The 21,515-nt window shown below is 32.5% G+C and overlaps 2 protein-coding genes and 1 long non-coding RNA gene across 3 annotated transcripts; 1 reads left to right on the top strand and 2 right to left on the bottom strand.

Moving 5' to 3' along the window:
- The first annotated feature begins 1,118 nt into the window (after positions 1-1,118).
- On the top strand, positions 1,119-2,784 carry LOC127732524 (uncharacterized). The gene is made up of 3 exons (XR_007996299.1): positions 1,119-1,912; positions 2,007-2,564; positions 2,651-2,784. It is a non-coding gene; the product is annotated as an uncharacterized LOC127732524 (long non-coding RNA).
- LOC127732523 (zinc finger protein OZF-like) lies at positions 2,672-5,382 on the bottom strand. Its single transcript, XM_052241551.1, has 2 exons — positions 5,331-5,382; positions 2,672-4,141 (listed from the first exon to the last, which is right to left on the bottom strand). Exon 2 carries the CDS (start codon positions 4,046-4,048, stop codon positions 2,690-2,692), a length of 1,359 nt encoding a protein of 452 aa, XP_052097511.1. The 5' UTR covers positions 4,049-4,141; positions 5,331-5,382; the 3' UTR covers positions 2,672-2,689.
- A 1,434-nt stretch (positions 5,383-6,816) lies between these two features.
- LOC127732476 (zinc finger protein 233-like) lies at positions 6,817-18,046 on the bottom strand. Its single transcript, XM_052241514.1, has 4 exons — positions 18,021-18,046; positions 14,885-14,996; positions 8,954-9,271; positions 6,817-6,870 (listed from the first exon to the last, which is right to left on the bottom strand). Exons 1-4 carry the CDS (start codon positions 18,044-18,046, stop codon positions 6,817-6,819), a joined length of 510 nt encoding a protein of 169 aa, XP_052097474.1.
- Positions 18,047-21,515: the final 3,469 nt, after the last annotated feature.

The following is a 21,515-nucleotide window of genomic DNA, read 5'->3' as shown; positions in this document are numbered from 1 at the left end:
TAGGTTTCTGACACAGAATAAATGTAGTCAAAGAACTCAGACTATATAGTATATATATACAAAGAATTAGCAAAATAAATTGTGCCCCTGACCCCAAATTTTTCTTTGGAAAATTGACAATTTCTTAAATCTTGAGGAAAAAAAATTGACCCCCTTAAAAATTTACTTGTGGTGTTGAACCTTGTGGTACAATTTCAGAGCAATCACAATACTTATTCACAAGTTATTGTCCTGAAACTAGAAAAATGCTTGTTTTGGGCTCCTAATTCCTAAACGGTTGGGACCATCACCCCCAAAAACAATCCCAACCTTTCTTGTGTGGTATTGAACCTTTTGGTTTAATTTCATAGAGATCCATACACATAAACTAAAGTTATTGTCCGGAAACCAAATGTCTTCGGACGACGACGACGACATAGCATTATAATAATTTGCGGTTGTATTTGGAGTAACTTAAAAACACGACCCAGAATCAAAATTCTAAATACACCGTAAGATTAAGCATAACAAAGAACCCCAACATTTCAAGATTAATCAAACCCCTTTGAAATTGGTCAGAAATAAGTAATTCAAAAAAAGTTAAAAAATGCTTGTTTTATACCCCTTTTTGGTCCCTAATTCCTAAGAGGACATAACCCCAAAATTCAATCCAATATTCCTTTTGAGATATGGAACCTTGTAGTACAAGTTCATACAAATCAATACACTAAAATCAAGTTAATGTTCAGAAACCAGAAAAATGTTTGCTTTTTGACCATTTTTTCCCAAAATTCTTATACGGTTAGGGCCAGAACCACCAAAATCAATCCCAACATTCTCTTTGTGGCATGGAACCTTGTGGTACAATTTCCAAGAGATCCATACACTTATACTCAAGTTATTGTCTGGAAACCAAATGTTTTTAGACGACAACATTGCCATACCATTATAAGGCAGCAAATTTTTGCGTTCTTATGAAAATAATGTATTCATTGGTCAAAACATAAATATTGGCATGCTCTCCAATAAATATGAATGATAATAACATCAATGATGAAAACGCTTCAGCCTTGCTTTGTATATGTCAGAGAATGATAATTCCTTTCTTCATGATACAGTACGAGCGTTATATAGCGAGTGCTTATCACGAAGAAAGGGACTATCATTCTCTTACAAACTTAGAATATTGTAAAGTGCGCAAGGCTCAAATGATCTCTTGATTGGTTGTATTTAAAATTAGTTTCATTGTCAGTGCAATGTTTGTAATTAATGCATGACTTCCTTTTTAGGCATTTCATTTATGGATTAGTTTTAGTGATGCAAGGACTTTCTTATAATTTTGGAAAATATCATAGATTGTGTTTTAGACATTAGATGACACAACAGTACAATGAAATGGTAAGATATGTTTCCTGATTGTGAGTATGAAGGGGGCTATGAATGTAAATCGTGTAATATTTTAGCGAGGAATTATCTTATTTTAGTTTATTTCCTGTTCAAATCAATAAATCCAAAATTTGAGTTACATCAAAGTCGATATGCACAGCTACATAGTATTTCCTTATTATCTACAAAGTTTTATAAAATGTTGTGTGGTTTAAGTGGAATTGTGATGACAAACTGTTTCAGTAGTATTTTTTGTCCAAAATTGTTGTTTGAAATGTTTCAACTTTCTGCAAGTTCTGTCTCTGATCTGCTGATTAAAAAAAACTTGCCCACATACATCTCATGATTCACATTTATAAGTTTTATATCAAGAATGTGTTCTCATGTGTCTCTGTATGTCATTATCATGATTAAACTCTTTACCACATGTAAACACATTAATAAGTTTTATCTCCAGTATCATGAGTTTGTGTTATCTTGTGTCCCTGTAGGTCATTATTCTGACTAAACTCTTTACCATATTAATAAGTTTTATCTCGGACTCCAGGTATGTGTTCTCATGTGTCTCTGTACATTTAGGTCATTTTCTGACAAAACTCTTTACCATAGTTAATAAGTTTTTATTTTATCTCGGACTCCAGTATGTGTTCTCATGTGTCTCTGTACATTTGGGTCATTTTCTGACTAAACTCTTTACCATATTAATAAGTTTTATCTCGGACTCCAGGTATGTGTTCTCATGTGTCTCTGTACATTTAGGTCATTTTCTGACAAAACTCTTTACCATATTAATAAGTTTTATCTCGGACTCCAGTATGTGTTCTCATGTGTCTCTGTACAACAAGCATGTTAAGGTCATTATTCTGACTAAACTCTTTACCATATTAATAAGTTTTATCTCGGACTCCAGTATGTGTTCTCATGTGTCTCTGTACATTTAGGTCATTTTCTGACTAAATTCTTTATCATATTAATAAGTTTTATCTCGGACTCCAGTATGTGTTCTCATGTGTCTCTGTACATTTGGGTCATTTTCTGACTAAACTCTTTACCATATTAATAAGTTTTATCTCGGACTCCAGTATGTGTTCTCGTGTATCTCTGTACATTTAGGTCATTTTCTGACTAAACTCTTTACCATATTAATAAGTTTTATCTCGGACTCCAGTATGTGTTCTCATGTGTCTCTGTACATTTAGGTTATTTTCTGACTAAACTCTTTACCATATTAATAAGTTTTATCTCGGACTCCAGTATGTGTTCTAATGTGTCTCTGTACATTAAGGTCATTTTCTGACTAAAATCTTTACCACATATATCACATTTATGCAGGTTTATCTACTGTATGTGTTCTTATGTGTCTCTCTCGGTTATGTTCCAGACTAAATCTTTTATCACATACATCACATTTATAAGGTCTTTCACCAGTATGTGTTCTCATATGTCTCAAAAGGTCATTCCTTCTAGTGAAATCTTTACAACAAACATCACATACAAAAGGATTATCTCCAGTATGTGTTCTTATGTGTGTTCGGAGGCTATCCACCCGATTGAATCCTTTACAACATACATCACATTTATGACATCCATCTCCAATGCATTCTCTCATGTGGTTCCGTAAGGTTCCAAGCTGACTAAACACTTTACCACATGCATTACATTTAGAAGGTTTATGTTCTGTGTGTGTTCTCGTGTGTCTCGTCAGATGCGTACCCTGACTAAACCCCTTACCACATGCATCACATGTAAAAGGTTTCTCACCAGAGTGTGTTCTGATGTGTTTCTTAAGGCTATCAGCCCGACTAAACCCTTTACTACATACATGACATTTATGTGGTTTGTCTCCAGTGTGTATTTTCATGTGTTTATGCATATTACTTTTGTCACTAAAAGTTTTACCACATACATCACATTCATATGGCCTTTCTCCAGTGCATGCTCTCGTGTGGCTCTGTAATGTACCAAGCTGATGAAACCATTTACCACAAGGAACACATTTATAAGGTTTATATCCAGTATGAGTTCTCATGTGAGCCTGTAAGTGGGAAATCTGACTAAACCTTTTACCACATACATCACATTTATAAGGTTTATCTCCAGTATGTGTTCTCATGTGTACCTGTAGATCATAAAACCGATTAAACACTTTACCACAAACACCACATGTATATGGTTTATCACCAGTATGTATTCTCATGTGTTTCTGTAAGTCCTTGCTCTGATTAAAACCTGTACCACATACATCACAATTATAATATTGATCACAAGTATGTGTTTTCACGTGTCTGCACACACGAGCACTATCACTAAAATCTTTACCAAAACTATTCAATTCAAAAGGTTTATCACCAGTGTGCAATTTATCAGGTTGATCACATGTATTTGTTCCATTTGTCTGCAAGGTCTCTTCAGTGCTCAATATTTTACAACACTCTACACATTTATAAGTTTCAAAGCCACTATAGGTTCTGATATGTGAATCTAGATTAAAAGCAGTATGATACTCTTTACCGCACACATTACAAATATCAATTTTCTCTGTAGTCTGAGTTTGATCAAGGGATATAATTGTCAAACTAACTTTATCGCCAATATGTGTACCTGTAGTCTGAGTTTGATCAAGGGAGATAACTGTCAAACCAGCTTTATCGTCATTATCAGAATTTATATTTGTTTCTGCCATTTTTTGTCGGCTATGGTATAAATTTGAACTTGTCTGTGGTCTGATTTCAATATTTCAAGCCTTTGTTTTTAACAATTGCAATGTATCTTATGACTGAAAATAGAAAGAGTTGTCTGATTAAAGGATACAAGTTAACCATGTCTGTTTAAGAATGGTGATACTCAAGAGTCAACAAGTTAAAAAATGAATATATATATATATATTTAATCAAAAATAACATGTATAAATAAAAATTACTTATGGAAAAAAGTATTACATGTATTATATGGGAATGATGAAATAGCATATGTCACGAAATAGAAGTTCCTTCATAATATTGGAAAAAATATTCTGGAATATTATTTCCACTGGAATAAATATTACAGTATTTGTTCCTAACAGAATAAATGGAATAGAATATTTGTTCCAACAGGAACAGATATTATGACATTGTTTATAACAAAGTTTCCAGTGGAACTTCTGTTAGGTGGAAAAATATACGTTGACACATAGAGTTCCACTACACTGGGTACCAATCACCTTTAAAGAACTTTAAGGACTGTGGGTTAATTTATTGTGTATCGCCTAAATAACATCATGTTATTGGTTGAATTTCCATTGTTTATAACGTTCTTAACCAATCACAATGTTTTGTTGTATGCTTTACAAAATATTACCCAGAATACATTATGTCAATTAATCTTGCAGAAAGGAATGAGGTTTTCACTGTTGAAATCTTGAAAATCTTACATGTACACAATGAACAGAAGCAATAAAAGTACTATTTCATTCATATTTATATATATATATATATATATATATAGATTGTATTTCGTTTAAAGTACATTTCTTAGCATCTACTTCCATACCCTTTCTCATGTTTCTCTTCAAATAAATAATAAAAGAATACACATTGGATGAAAATGGGGGGTAAGTATATGACAATTGGAATACTTCAGTATTTATACATTCAAAAACATTATAAACACATCACAGTAGATTGATATAATAAATAAATGTTAATCGAGCGTTCCATAGATAATTTTTTAACCAAATATCAATAAAAATGTTTTCAATCCTAAATTTATAGTGCAACATGACGTATCTAGTTATTATACAGTCGTTTATCTATGAAGTAATTTGAATTGATTATAATAACCGAACATATAATAATATAAACATGTTGCCTTTTGTTGGTCTTTGAGTTTCTCTTTATTTTCATTTATTCCGTGAAATGGTTCTTCGTGTGTTAAGTCAGTTGACTTACATTATTTGCAGAAGTAAAAAATAACTTTGAACTCACGTTTTCTTCCTCTATTAAATAATATTTTCAGAGTTTGTCGAAACAGTTTTCATCGGAGACAAATCAAAGGGGAATAATTGATTATAATTACATATGGAGCGCAAGTTTCTTATAATCCGTATCAATATCAAATCTATGCTTGCAAATGTTTTATCAAATGACAATACGAGCAAGGTGTTGCATCAGTGTTTTTTTTAATAGAAAGCGCGGAATTAATTATTTACTATACAAATCATTGTTATAATGCACACATAAATCATGTTATATAAATTGATCACATGATCAAAACGTCGCATACACTATTTTTTTTAAATAAATATTTGAGTGTAAATGTATTGGAAAGGGTTATTTGTTACCGAGGGGGAAATGAAAAAAACTAGATAATTAGAAAGTTAATAATACATAAATCTACATTAATAATTTCTTTTAAATTCTTGTTTATGCATGCATATAATTAATTAACTATAATATATTATATTATCATGATAGCTTGTTTTTGTTAATTAAGAGTTGAAAACAAATCACTGGTTTTATCAGAGACATATAAATACATTGTATTATATGTCTCTGGTTTTATCAAAGAAAATCTAATTGTAAGTAATGTTAGTTTATTTTATTTTTTTTGTATATGTATAATGTGATTATAGTAAAGCCACCATGCTGTACATAATAGTTACGAACGAAATCTGGTTTTTATTCGTGTTCTTAAAAAAACATTAACCGTTTAAAATTGAACTATGAGCCATGGACGCCAGTCACTAATGATACAACAGCTGTATGCAATTACAAGGCAGTTTATGACGGAGTCATGGATGTTTAAAAATACATCAAACATGAAAAAGCTTAATTGATTCCAAATCGAAAAAAAACCTTGAGTTAACGTTGTTGTTCCTGCGAAAAATGGGACGACAATTTCATACATGGGCATTATGGGTTAGAATATATATACGGTAAGTATTACGAAAAATGCAGTTGACCAGTGATGAATCTGAAAATACATCACACAGTATAGCATGCTTACATGAAGCTTGATAGAATTCAGGAAGACTGATTTGTAACTCTTTAAATCCCTTGTTTGAGGAGCATTTCTTATAATTCCCACTAATAGGACATTAATCGGTAATATATAAATAAAACCAATATCGGGTGTGGACCTGCGTCGCTAAATGCAATGATTCAATCTAAAATAATTACGGTTGACATACTTGGGTAGGACTGCTACGAATGATTCCGACAACAAAGGTAGGCGTGTTATACACCATTGTGTAGATAAACTCAATTTAGATTTACGGCATAACAAGTTTTAGTGGGGTTGACAACCGATAAATCGAAATATAACGGAATTTCGCGACCGGGTGACATTTTTCAAAAATACGAGTTAAGTACCTTGTGTTATATTAAGGTATATAGGAAAAAAAATTCTGAGACAAGTGCCTGTGAGACAGACGGAATGCAAACCTAAAGTCCCCTTCGACTTCGTCGGTACTTACTTATCCTCTTCATCCCCAGTTGGACATAAGGCCACTTCGTCGGTAGGGGACTAAAAATTAGTAAAAACACATGTTTTAAATATTCCAATTCAATCCTATATTGAACATCTTTAAAAACACAAACACAAACTCACACACACATTAAAAATACCAAATAAACTTTAATTGTTCTCATTATTGTGAAAGAGAGGCAAAAAATACCAAAAGGACATTTAAACGCATAAGTCGAAAATAAAATGACAACGCCATGGCTAAAAAAGAAAAAGACAAACAGACAAACAACAGTACACAAAAAAACAACATAGAAAACTAAAGACTGAGCAACACAAACCCCACCTTAAACTGGGGGTGATCTCAGGTGCTCCGGAAGGGTAAGCAGATCCTGCTCCACATGTCACCCGTCGTGTTGCTCATGTTAGTAGTCAACTTTATTTCATGTGACTTTTTTCCTTGATACTTTTTTATCCGTGGCTTATTTTTTGTGACTATTTTTTCTTACAATTGAAAATAAAGGGGTAGAATTAATTCAACATTGAGACAAAATAAATGTTTTCCAAAATTGTTTGTTCCGAGAAAAATAAAACTCATACCCCCCTTAATGGTAAATGCCTAAACAAACGGTGTACTTACAACAGATGGTCAGATGGTGACACTTTAACGACCCCTGTGTGCCATACCTAACGAAATAACTTAACAGATAGACAATGAAACTTCTATGACCCATGTGTGTCGTTTTGGGGTCGTTTATTAAAGTTATCAAAGATAATGATTTTATAACACATCTAAAATAGAACTGATCGTTGAATGTTTACTGTTTGAAAAAGCGTTGCATGTTGTAATGATTTTAGTGTACTATCTTTATACAATATAGTAACGCTTTTCTCGACTCGAGTCAATTCATGGCCAGACAAATTATTACAAGGGTATTTGAATAATTTAAACCAATATGATTAAAAACATATCTAATGACCAAATGTGTTGAGAATGTAATGAATCATCCGGTACAATTGGCAGGTATATGATAGGCTAAGTATTGTAGTATTTTCCACTGAACGTCAATTTAACCAAAATAAAAAAAAAAATTCGATAGTTAGTTTAGGTTCGATCTGAGTTTTAGTTCTTTTAATACTCGGTGTTATCTGGACCACTAGCTTTGGTAATACTCGTCCACTGATGTTATCTGGACCACTAGCTTCTTTAATACTCGTCCACTCATGTTATCTGGACCACTAGCTTAGTTAATACTCGTCCACTGATGTTATCTTGACCATTAGCTTCGTTAATACTCGTCCACTGATGTTATCTGGACCACTAGCTTCGTTAATACTCGTCCACTGATGTTTTCTGGACCACTAGCTTCGTTAATACTCGTCCACACATGTTATCTGGACCACTAGCTTCGTTAATACTCGTCCACTGATGTTTTCTGGACCACTAGCTTCGTTAATACTCGTCCACACATGTTATCTGGACCACTAGCTTCGTTAAATACTCGTCCACTGATGTAATCTGGACCACAAGTTTCGTTAATACTTGTCCACTGAAGATTTCTGGACCACTAGCTTCCTTAATACTTTTCCACTGAAGTTTTCTGGACCACTAGCTTCATTAATATAAATACTCGTTCACTCATGTTATCTGGACCACTAGCTTCGTTAAATACTCGTCCACTGATGTTATCTGGACCACTAGCTTCGTTAATACTCGTCCACTGATGTTTTCTGGACCACTTGCTTCGTTAATACTCGTCCACTGATTTTATCTGAACCACTAGCTTTGTTATTACTGGTTGTAGCTTCGTTAATACTCGTCCACTGATGTTATCTGGACCACTAGCTTCGACGGGTTTAGTTTATGTAACTTTTCGACACCTGTTGATGTAATTTATTCATAAGGTTAACCATCAGTATGTTTTCTCAAATGTCCCTTCATTGTATCATTCCTACTATACCCCTTGCCACATACTTTACACTTGAATGGTTTATCAACAGTATGTGTGCTCATGTGTTTTTGTAAATTACATCTTTCGACAAATCCTTTACCGCAGAAATCACATGTATAAGGAGTTTCCCCAGTATGTATTCTCAAGTGTCTCTGTATGCTATAGTTCTGACGAAATCCCTTGCCACATACTTCACATTTAAATGGTTTATCACCAGTATGTGTTTTCATATGTTTCTGTATGCTATGATTCTGACTAAATCCCTTGCCACATACTTCACATTTAAATGTATTATCACCAGTATGTGTTTTCATATGTTTCTGTATGCTATGATTCTGACTAAATCCCTTGCCACATACTTCACATTTGAATGATTTATCACCAGTATGTGTTTTCATGTGTTTCTGTAAGTTACCACTTTCAGTAAACTCTTGATTACATAAATCACATTTAAAGGGTTTGTCACCAGTATGTGTTCTCATATGTCTATTAAGTTCTCTTACTGAACTCTTTATCACACAAATCACATTTATAAGGTTTTTCACCAGTAGGATGAAATTTGATGTATTCCTGCTTTATTAACTGACCTGAAGTTAGATCAGGGGAGACAACCATGGAACCAGCTTTAGTTTCGGTGAAAGACATTTTATTTATTTCTGTAGTTTTTTTCCACTTTTTTCATTACTAGCCAGGAATCTGATCAAGAAAAAGATAATCATGAAGTAAAAATATATTATGTATATAAATGTATCATTTCAAAGGAAAATATCGGTTATAAATTTGGTGATGTATGGTGGGCGGGCGGGCCGGTCGGCCGGCTGCCAAACAGTGTCCGTGCAATAACGTGACAACGCTTTGACGAAATCAAATTTAGATGATATGTTGTTTTCTGCGACTAAATGAAGGTCAAGTCAAGGCTAAATAACCTTAAGTGATACTAATATTTAGAGCGTTGTCCATACAATTACTTGACGAAATAATATGTCACTTATGATAAATAGGGCAAGATTGATTTTGGCCTTTCCATTTCTGAACCCTACAAAATTCATTTATATTTTTTACTTGATCATGTTTTGGGGTACAGATTTGCAAATATCATTTTCATGCAGGAAAATCTGGTCAATATATATGTTCCTGCGTACATGTAAATATCAATGTCTATATACTGATGTTTAAATCTAATTCATTTTTTTTAAATCCCGATGGAGTGGTCCTTAGAAATGAGGGAGTATACCAGTAACAGTAACCGCGGAAGTAAACTGTTAAACAACGTTTTCAAACATTTATATATTTTGTAAGATACAATTACGGAGACGAATCTAAGCCTTGCTAACTTTGATCATTAGCTTATTTAGACACTGTGCTTATACCGTATACATGGTATAGGTAGGCTCCAGGAACTGGGTGTATATATGTTCACCTGCTCTGCACGATATAAGATTTGTCTCATCATATCTGTGATTACGACAGACCTCCAAACGACCCATGATTCCGTAATGAGGAGTACCCATGCTTAACTTCACATCCGTAAAAATCGAATAATTAATATTTTTTTTTTTTATTTTTCCTAATAATTAAAACAATTTGACAATAGTCCATGCATGATTACTATTCATTTTTTAAGACATGGATGCCTGTGTTGACTTTTGTGGACGTCACATGGCGACGTTTCCGTAGATTTTACTTTTCCGCTGAGAATCTTTCATCCGTTGATTACATACTGTGACAGTTTGGTGTATATTTAAATATATTTAGCTATGTTGAAAGACGACGTGCACAATGTCAAATAATAAAAATGAAAATTGTTCAGTCTCTAAGAAAATTTGTAAGATTTCCGCTGCTGTTTTTTCTAAATGGATGCAATTCGGGTATTCTGTGCAATTTGGGTACTGCTACGTAACATTCGCTTTTTTTACAATCAAAACTTTAATTACATGTATATCACATTTGTTAGGTTTATAATAATAATAATAATAGTAATAATAATAATAATAATAATAATAATAATAATAATAATAATAATAATAATGATAATGATAAGGTTTATAATAATAATAATAATAATAATAATAATAATAATAATAATAATAATAATAATAATAATAGTGGTTGAGAATTTGTAAAACCAGGTTTTATATTATCGATTTTTAAAAATAACTGACAATATATTTTTTCTTAAAAACATGCCCCCACAAAAGATGAATTGTCGGTACTGATGTTAGTCACTTATTTCAAAGAAATCTTTGTCATATATATATATCATACTTTCTGCTACTATACGGTCACAGTTACAAAAATTCACGTATTATCAAAGGTGGTACCAAACACCTTGACTAAAATGAATTTGGCTCGTTTAATTTTCATAAAATTTTGACAAAATACAATGTATTTACTTTGACCCTTTGACAAAAATATAAAAATTTCAAAAAACTTGAACCACACACTTTATCGGAAAAATTTCATTGGATTTTACCAGTTTGACAAACACTTATTTTGATCATTGAGAAGCTTAATATTTCCTTAACCGTGATAAAAACGTTCAGCTGATTTTTACAGAGTTATCTCCCTGTAGTGTTATGTACCATCTTAATGAAATTGCTAAAGAGAATGCTTGTTTCCAAATATTTCTGTTACTGAAAACGAGTGGTTTAGTTACACATATTTTATTTGCTTAAATATGCAAAAGGGGTGATACACAAGTTAATCAAACTTATAAAGTCTTCTCACATGAACAATTTACAACTGTTACAATATAATATTTACAAAGCATGCATGCAAACAACACAATGATTATATATATATTGGATATGTAAAAAAGTTTAATTACTCCGGGCACGACGAAGAAAATTTAAAAAATGTTATTGGTCGTGACCTCGAGGAGTTGAGCGAATGGTCAAAAAGGTGGCTTATGTCTTTTAATCCAGACAAAACAGAAATAATGATTTTTTCAAATAATGACGCTCCAGATCTAAAATTCTGCTTAAATAACAAAGAAATTCCTATTACAAAATGTCACAAACACCTTGGGGTAACGTTTTGCTCTGATGCTCAGTGGAAAAGCCATATAGACAATCTGATTATTAGTGTAACGAAACATTTAAATATACTGAGAAAACTCAAGTTACCGTATCAACTTTGTAGGAAAAACTTAGAAAAACTCTATATAGTTTTTATAAGACCTATTTTTGAATATGCAACTGAGGTTTGGGATAATTGTGGGATAGGATATGCTAATAAACTTGAAAGTCTGCAGCTAGAAGCTGCTAGAATAGTTACTGGTTTGCCTATATTTACAAAATCTGAAAAGCGGTATGAGGAAGTTGGGTGGGAAACTTTAGCTGACAGGAGGAAAAGACGAAAATTACAAATGTTTTATAACGTTCAATATAAACATGCTCCAGATTATCTATGTAATCTAGTTCCACCCAGTGTACAGAGCACAACTGTATATCCCTTGCGAAATGGCAATAATATCATTGTTCCTTTTTGTAGATTATCCCTTACTAAAGAATCTTTTATACCATCAACTATTAGACTATGGAATCATACCGATTTGTCCCTTCGAAAATCAGACTCTATCTCAAAATTTAAAATCCAATTAAAAAGGCTAAATACTATAAATAAAGATGTACCGAAGCACTATTTATATGGACCGAGGAAACTAAATATGATTCTAACACAATTCAGATGCTATTCATCTTTCTTGAACTATGACTTGTTTAGAGTCAATATAATTGCTGACCCATCTTGTTTTTGTAAATGCAACATTGAGACTGTACACCATTTCCTTTTCGGCTGTTCTTTATATACACATCAGAGAGAAATTCTGATGAACAATCTAAGATGGCTCCCTGGCGACCTTATATTAAATGTTAAGTTACTAACATCTAGTAATCCGAACCTTTCGTATGAACAAAACGTCAATATATTTAAACATGTATTCGAGTTTATTAAAAGGTCTGAGAGATTTGTTGTTATATGATACTAATATTGAATTACGGTACATTCACGTCATCATCCTCATCATCATTACCAATGTTTCCGTTATTATTATTTTATCTTTTTTTTTTTCAATAGATAGACTCTTATAGTATTGTATATTCTGAATTATTGCATGCTCACATTAATATTGTATTGTAATTTATTGTTATTCGGTATAAGTATATATATAAGTATGGTTTACTTGTGTCCAATCCATTTTACTTTGAGTAAATAAAATATGTTTAAACTATATGTAAAAAAGGATGATGTGTGAATGGTTGTACATAATATACATATATTCTTTATATGTACTTTTTTGTGCTATATTATACAATTAAAGACCTCTTTAACTCTTTAAAAAAAACATATTCATTCTTTATTTTTTTTTTTCATTTTCATCATTAGTTAATGACGAATCACCGGATGTCAAGATGTTCAAATTTAGTGGCGAGTTTTCTGGAAACCAGAACAGATTATTAGATAGTCTGATTCTTATAATAGCATAATTAGGACATTAAAAGAAGAAGTGATATTGATCTCCACGCTTAGCACCGCAGCACCAAGACAGATCTGAAATGACGAGTGGTCCTGCTCAATCCGGCCTTCACATCTTAACCAAGTGATAAAGGTTCCTTAATAACACAGTCTTAGGCGCCAAGGACAGGGGATTCTTAATTATTTGTGCTTGTGTATATATATATACTTATATATTTATCAAAATCCGTTGATTTTTATTGTAGTTTAGGGTTTGAATTTGTCACAAGTATTATGTACGCTGTATAAGAAAGATATATTATTATTATATATCCATTTCTCAATATTCTGTAAACCCCGTCCATTTATTAAGGTTCATCACCTGTGTGCATTCCCGTAGTTTCTGAAAGTATTGACTCATATAAAAGACTTTGTTACTGTTATAAGTTTTATCATCAGTGTGTTCATGTGTCTATATGATAGGCACTGTTGTCACCACATCCTTTACCACATGAAATGTACATTGAATAAATACGGTTATTCTCCAGTGTGTATTTTCATGTGTTTCAGTAAACTAACAAGCAAAGAATACCCTTTACCACATACATCACAAGTATGTGCTTTACCACCAGAGTGCGTGATTATATGTGTCTGTAAGTGCGTATTCTGTCTAAACTCTTTACCACATACATCACATTTATAAGGTTTATCCCCGGTGTGTGTTCTCATGTGTCTCTGTAGGTCATTGTTCTGAATAAACTCTTTACCACACACATATATGACATACATAACGTTTATCAGGTTTATCACCAGTGTGTATTCCAATCTGTTTCTGTAAATGATGATCCCTACACTAAACTCTTTATCACATATACCACATTTATGAGGTTTATCACCAGTGTGTATTCTCGTGTGTCTCCGTAAGCCTGTACTCTGCATGACTAAACCATTTTTACAGATAGCACATTTATGAGGTTTATCACCATTGTGTATTTCCATGTGTCTCCGTAAGTCTGTACTCTGGCTAAACCATTTTTCACAGATATCACATTTATAAGGTTTATTACCAGAGTGTATTAATTCTCATATGCTATTTTAACTGATTTTTCAAACAAAATCCTTTCCCACATTTATCACATTTATAAGGTTTGTCACCGATGTGTGTTCTTGTGTGTAGATATAAGAAGATGTGGTATGAGTACCAATGAGACAACTCTCCATCCAAAAAAAAAAACCAAACTTGTCCCTGATAAGGTTGCCTTTAACTAAACTCTTACCACATGCATCACATCTATAAAGATTATTGACATTGTGTATTCTCGTGTGTTTCTGCAAGACGATAATGTCAAAACAGGCTTTACCACACACATCACACTAATATGGCGTATCAACGGTGTGTTTTCTCGTGTGTCTCCGCAACTGCTGGTTCAGTCTAAAAACTTTATCACATATATCACATTCATAAGGTGTATCACAGTGTGTGTTCTCTTGTGTCTCTGTAACTTTTCACTCAGATTAAACACTTTGCCACATATATCACATTTATGACGTTTATCTTTCGCCTCTCTTTCATCACTATTGTGTGTTCTCAAGTGTAACGGTAAGTGTTGACTCTGAATAAATCCTTTACCACATATATCACATTTATAAGGTTTATCACCAATGTGTATTCTCATGTGTCTCTGTAAGTTCTGCCTCTGAGTAAATCCTTTACAACATACATCGCATTTATAAGGGTTATCACCGATGTGTATTCTCGTGTGTCTCTGTAAACGCTGCCTATGAGTAAATCCTCACATTCATAAGGTTTATCACCAGTGTGTATTCTGGTATGTATATGAAAGTTATGACTCCGACTAAATCTTTTATCACATACATCACATGTATAAGGTTTAGTGTGCGTCATCATGTGCTCTTAAAACAGGTGATTTTAACTAAACGCTTTAATTATAACATGTATCACAATTCAAAGCATGATCACCGGTTCTTCGATTGGCCTCATTATTGGATATGCCTCTTTATTCCACACTTTACCAGTCTGCCAGTGTTGTCACCAGTTTCCCGATGGGCCTCATTTTTCCACTCTTTACCACACACATGATATCGATCATATTCATTTCTTTCATGATAAAATCTATGTTTATCCTTTATTAACAGACCTGTAGTCTGATCAAAGTATCGAGTCATGGGACCTGGTATGTTTTCGTTGCAAGACATTCTTTTTTTTTCTCTGCTCTTTCTTGTTCGGTTTTTGTTTTTCCCAAAAGGCCTGCAGAATAAAGAAGATGAACCAAAGTTTGTTGAATTGCCATAATCAAATACAGTGAAACCTGTCTAATATGACCAGGTTATTTGTCGGCTCGGTCATATAATGCATTTTCGGGGGAAACTAGCTGTCTCTAATATAACGTCCAAGTCGCTGGAAGGTTTACATATTTATTCACGTCCATATATTTCTATCTCAAAAACATAACTGAATAACAACATCGAAAAACAAATCTAAAATACAATTTCAAAGACTGATTGACATGCGGAAGTGAACCAATCAAAATATATTGTTACCAAATAATATAAATTCGCGTTTTGCCGAAAGCGGGGATTACAGATTTAAACATGTTTTGTTTCTCAAGTTTGTCAAGAGTCGCTTTCGGCAATTATATCACTATGTGTCAACGGCGTTTTGCATTTGCGCCGATTTGCATTTCATTTGCGCCGATTTTTTCTTTCATTTGCGCCGATTGTGTACAGGTAGATTACAGGTAAATGTTATTTCTTATTTATCATTATAAATCTTTTCTGTTGACAATTATAATATGTATATAGCTGACGAATATAAATCTTTAATAATTAATGTAAATGACAGGATTATAGTTTAGCGTAAAATACATGTAACTTGTCAATTATTTAGATCGATAAGGAATCGAAATGATAAGACAAATCATGAAATATGCCACGAGCTCTTAATTTCATACTATATACAAAAAGATATAAAATAGTAACTTTTGAACGAACAATTTTCGGGTCATACTAAACTGAACCTCTTCGGGACTTAAGATTTTGTTCGGTTTTGGCAGATGTTCGGTTTAATCAGGTTCACAAAACATAAAATTTGATATGACTGGACTTAGGCTGGACTTAAGAACAATAAAATTGAGAATGGAAATGAGGAATGTGTCGAAGAGACAACAACCCGATCAAAGAGCAGAAAACAGCCGAAGGCCACCAATGGGTGTTTCAACACAGCGAGAAAATCCCGCAACCGGAGGCGGGCTTCAGCATGCCCCTAAACAAAAGTGTGTACTAGATCAGTTAAAATGGACGTCACACTAAACTCCAAAACATATAAGTGAACTAAAATTAAAAAGAAATACAAGACTAAAAGGCCAGAGGCTCCTGACTTGGGACAGGCGCAAAAATGCGGAAGGTTAAACATGTTTTGTGAGATCTCAACCCTCCCTCCATACCTATAGCCAATGTAGAATAAACAAACACACAGCAATACGCACAGTAAAACTCAGTTTAAAAGAAGTCCAAGTCCGACGTCAGAATAGGTAACAAAAGAAACTGAACAAAATGACAATGATACGTCCGTTCGGAACAAATCCTAACTTAAGTAGCTTTATGCATACGGGCCCAGACTATTGAATAAAAGAACCCTCAAAAAAATGAAATGAAATGATGGAAATAATAAGGATAATGTCGCAAGCAATGTATAATATTGTGTTTATATAGGTAAGTACATATATGACAATTACCAAATGTATGATACAGTAAAATAATTTCATTAATTCTTTTTATTTGACACACAATTTTTCCTTAAGCGTTGGACTGACAAATAAAAACAACATTTCCTTAATTTAATTTTGTAAATTAATACGTTGTTGACAATGTACATGGTACCGTAGTTACACTGTAGCCATATCCTTGTTTACATCTATATGTGGGGATCATATTGCGCATTAAATTTTTCCGTTTCTCATTACTGAACAGATACCGTGAAAACTTGATATCCGCATATTTCGCATAGCACATTATTTTGAACTGTTCTAAGTTTTCCAATTTGCATTGCATTCTTTAAGAAAAAAAATCAAATACAAAGGATTTAGAAAACCTATTACTATACAAATAATGAAATAGCATTACTATACAAATAATGAAAAAGCATTACTATACAAATAATGAAATAACATTACTATACAAATAATGAAATAGCATTACTATACAAATAATGAAATAGCATTACTATACAAATAATGAAAAAGCATTACTATACAAATAATGAAAAAGCATTACTATACAAATATTGAAATAGCATTACTATACAAATATTGAAAAAGCATTACTATACAAATATTGAAATAGCATTACTATACAAATAATGAAATAGCATTACTATACAAATAATGAAATAGCATTACTATACAAATAATGAAATAGCAAACACAGAGACATGAGATATAAATCTTTAACTTTCACCACCATTTTAAATTGATTACTTCTTGACGATTATTTTTGCGAGAAGATTGTCCTTTTTATACGTTATTAGTTTCAACCGTTTCCTCGTAAACCTGTGTTACAATGTCGTTTTTGATGACACTACATGTTTATATGAAATTCAAGTCAAGAATATTAATCGACTATATTAAAAAATACGAACTATTTATGATGATTGCGCAAACTGTAATCAGATACAGGTGATTTTGAGATCAAAGGTTTGAAAAAACCAACATATATAACTTCAGATAGCACAAGACATATTAGATTAAAAAAATAAAGGACTAAGCAGAGCAGTCTAAACTTTACCTTCCACGAGTGAGTGTCATCCTCATCGTAACGACATTTCCATTATTATAACATGTATAACAACTCAAATATTTTCAAGCATATAATGTTAGGGTACCCAAATTGCACCTATTTTGACAGTTTTTTCACCTACTTTTTTTATGATCCAGACAAAAGTTTCCATTTTATGTTTATTTTTGTAGATGTATCCTTATTTACTATACAATTTCACCAATTTAATTCTGAATCCATATTGAATCATAGAAAAATGGGTTTGAACCTACATCCAAACGACCCATGATTCGGCAATGAGGAGTACCCAAATTGCATCCATGCTTAAATTCACGTCCGTAAAAATCGAATAACTGATGTTTTGTTTTATTTCTTCAAATATTTTGAACAATTTGACAATAGTCCATGCTTACTATTCTTTTTTTAAGAAATTGATGCCTGTAACATATTGTATTTGCTCATTTTTAAAAGATGACTTTTTTGTGGACGTCGCATGGCGACGTTTTCGCAGATTTTACTTTTTCCAGTAAACACTTCAGCTGTTGATATATACTGTGAACGTTTTGTGAATATTTAAATATATTTACCTATTTGAAAGACGTGCATAATGTCAAATGATAAAAACATACAAATTGTTTAGTCCCTAAGAAAACTTGCAAGAGTTTTCGCTGCTATTTTTGCTAAATAGGTGCAATTTGGGTACTCGGTGCAATTTGGGTACTGTGACGTTAAATGGTATATAAGATATTTAAAAAACAGAGATATTGTAAAATTGTTCCATTTCCATCTACGAAGTATATGTTTAATGGCTCATATTTACTATAAACGGTCTAGTTACAGTACTTGTAAAGCGATTCAAAACTATACATTTAGTTTCTAACTTTACTTTTAGACTTTACGCTTCACTGGGTTTCAAATGCTTAGGTTTGATCTTTGTGGTGAGGGTTTATCCAGAAAAGCGCTTCGGATGTATGAAATTTATAAAGCGTGTATTTCATTTAAGAAATATGCTTATAAAAATAACATTAAACTTGGGGTCTATGACAAAAACCACAATACATCCCTTGAATTGCGCTTTGGTTACCTGTTATACATGCAACTTTTTTCAAAGCGCTAATTTTCAGTACAATTTAAAACAAAAGAAATCAAATTATAACAACAAAAGAAGAAAAAAAAACACGACAAATACACAGAAGCAATTATAGCAATTTCAACATGTTTCATGATCACGTTTTTCAGGTTTAGAAAGCAAAACATTCGATTGCCAAAACAACGCGACGGGTATATGAATAGTGGAGCAATCACTACTTGCGTGCGTTTGAATGATATTATACAGTTATAGCCTTTGTATGAGATCGATACGAGGTTTTATCGACCTGAGAGAAGCATATTGAATGATAACGAATTCCGAGGTTGATATGCTTCACTAGGTCGATAAAACATCGTATTGAGCTCAACCAAAGGCTACAATTGTTATATTATTAATCAACAACTATTGCATGAACAATGTAAAATTGGGGATTTCTAGAATGTATTTTAAGTATATGCTGTATGCCCTGTGCAGTATGCTGTTTTTGATCTACGAAAAGCTAAACACAACAGTATTGGGGTGCAAACTGAGTAAATACAAATGTACATGTAATCAAGTTTTAACGAATCACAAATCACTAAAAATATTCGATTAATAATATAACAAATTATAATTATCGTATCTTTGATGAGTTCCTATCTTCCAAATGGCGGATCCAGGGGGGGGGACACCCCCCTTTTTTGGACGATTAATGCGTTTGAATGGGGACGCATGGTTGGAACCCCCCCCCCCCCCTTTATTCTGGGTTGGGACCCCCCCCCCCTCTTTTGAAAATGGCTGGATCCGCCCCTGCTTCCTGATCACTAGTTCAGTCATAACCTTTAAAGGGCTTCGTATTGTGTTTGCTTTAATATAGTGTAATGGTTGATTGTTCTTTTCAAAATCTATGATGTTTTTTCGTTCCGATGGAACTTTCCAACTAGTGGTGGCTATTTTATCTATCTTTTGTTCAGAAAATAGTTTTAATTATAGACTTGTTTCCGGTCATATCTGGGTTGGAGAATATATCACAGGTTAACAATTTGATAATAATTTAAGAATAGACAAGATACGTTTTGCTTTATTCCGTTGCCTTCTCATCAAATACTTTTCTTCGTGATTAACAAAAATATGGATCTCACTTGTGAAGCTGGAACTGCTGACTCTTGTAGAACTACTCGAGGTAACTCTACGTAAAGACTACTTTATTACTTTTGGCTGCTCTACGTAAATACTACTTTTTGACTTATTTGGCTATGGGCTTTTCTGATTTTAATTGTCTTTTATGTTTTAATTGCCCTTACTTTAACAAAGACATATTTTTTCATTAGTTCACATTTTAGTTAGCAAAATGTTCCCCTCGAAAACTTGTTATTTGCCCGTAAGCCAATCATTTATCAAATTAATATGTTTTTTTTTTTACAAATTGCATTTGTGTAATATGCGCAGCTTGGTATATCAACATTATATATAGGTATAAATAGATGTTTTATGCTTGACTAATATTTTCATAATTTTGTAAGTTTAAGACGTTGTTTGAAGAATATTCATTTACGTTAACCTGGTAAAATAAAATGTTGAAAGCTGGGATTTTGATAGTATGTGTAATTCATTACGTACATGTAAGTTTTTAACATAAGTATTGAAATAAAACGTTCTTACTTGTATTATTGATTTGCATTAATTGATACAGAAACACAGAATATTTGATTTTTAAATCATCGATTCTAATTTATATCAAAATCTATCTTGTAAAATTATATTCATGAGTTAAATTAACAACACGTTTGAAAACCCCTTCCACATCGTATTGTGTACTTATATTATAATGACTCGGGATGTTTATCTAGAATTTAAACCAGATTTCATATTTTTCCTGTCAACTTTCACTTTTCGTATGTGTAACTTAGCTTCATCTCGGTGAACAAAACATGAAAAAGCTAAATCCGATTGGACAATGAAGCTATGATATGAAGAAGGACCGCAAATACTAGCACCAACCCCCACAAAGAACCCTATCAAATTATACTGATAAAGAGTTTATTTTCGTCTGGTTTAAAATTTGCGATTAAATATAACAACCGGTTAGCTATGATTTTTTTCTCTCGTTTTTATTGTCCTTCCATGAAAATCCAATTTAGGGGAAAGTAATTTATCGTTTTAATTGCAAAATTAGTGATAAAAACCATTGCAAAATATCGCATTTTACAACTTAGAGAGAAAGAAACAAGAAATTGGTATAGATAATGAACAGTCCATGGTTAGATACTACCGTTAGAATAAGCAAGAACTAACATTTAAGGAATGACTGTAATATTTTTTTCTGTCTATGAAGAAATAACATCAAAAATGAGGTGCACACTGAATAACTCGCGTAGCGGGTTATTTAAAAGTGTGCACCACATTTTTTATGTTATTTCGAATAGACAGAAAAC

The sequence above is a fragment of the Mytilus californianus genome, unplaced genomic scaffold, assembly GCF_021869535.1.
Source record: "Mytilus californianus isolate M0D057914Y unplaced genomic scaffold, xbMytCali1.0.p SCAF_25, whole genome shotgun sequence".
In the NCBI taxonomy this organism is placed as follows: Eukaryota; Metazoa; Mollusca; class Bivalvia; order Mytilida; family Mytilidae; genus Mytilus; species Mytilus californianus.
The sequence above is the reverse complement of the archived record's forward strand: the minus strand, read 5'-3'. Positions and strand labels throughout refer to the sequence as shown.

What these genes read in the sequence shown, in the direction of transcription:
- LOC127732523 (XM_052241551.1), bottom strand. Translation starts at nt 4,048, where the DNA reads ATGGCAGAAACAAATATAAATTCTGATAATGACGATAAAGCTGGTTTG.
- LOC127732476 (XM_052241514.1), bottom strand. Translation starts at nt 18,046, where the DNA reads ATGAGGATGACACTCACTCGTGGAAG. An exon ending in ATGACACTCACTCGTGGAAG is followed by an intron (nt 14,997 to 18,020) that starts GTAAAGTTTAGA and finishes ATTTACTCATAG; the next exon opens with GCAGCGTTTACAGAGACACA. An exon ending in ATAAACCATTTAAATGTGAA is followed by an intron (nt 6,871 to 8,953) that starts GTATGTGGCAAG and finishes ACTAATTTTTAG; the next exon opens with TCCCCTACCGACGAAGTGGC.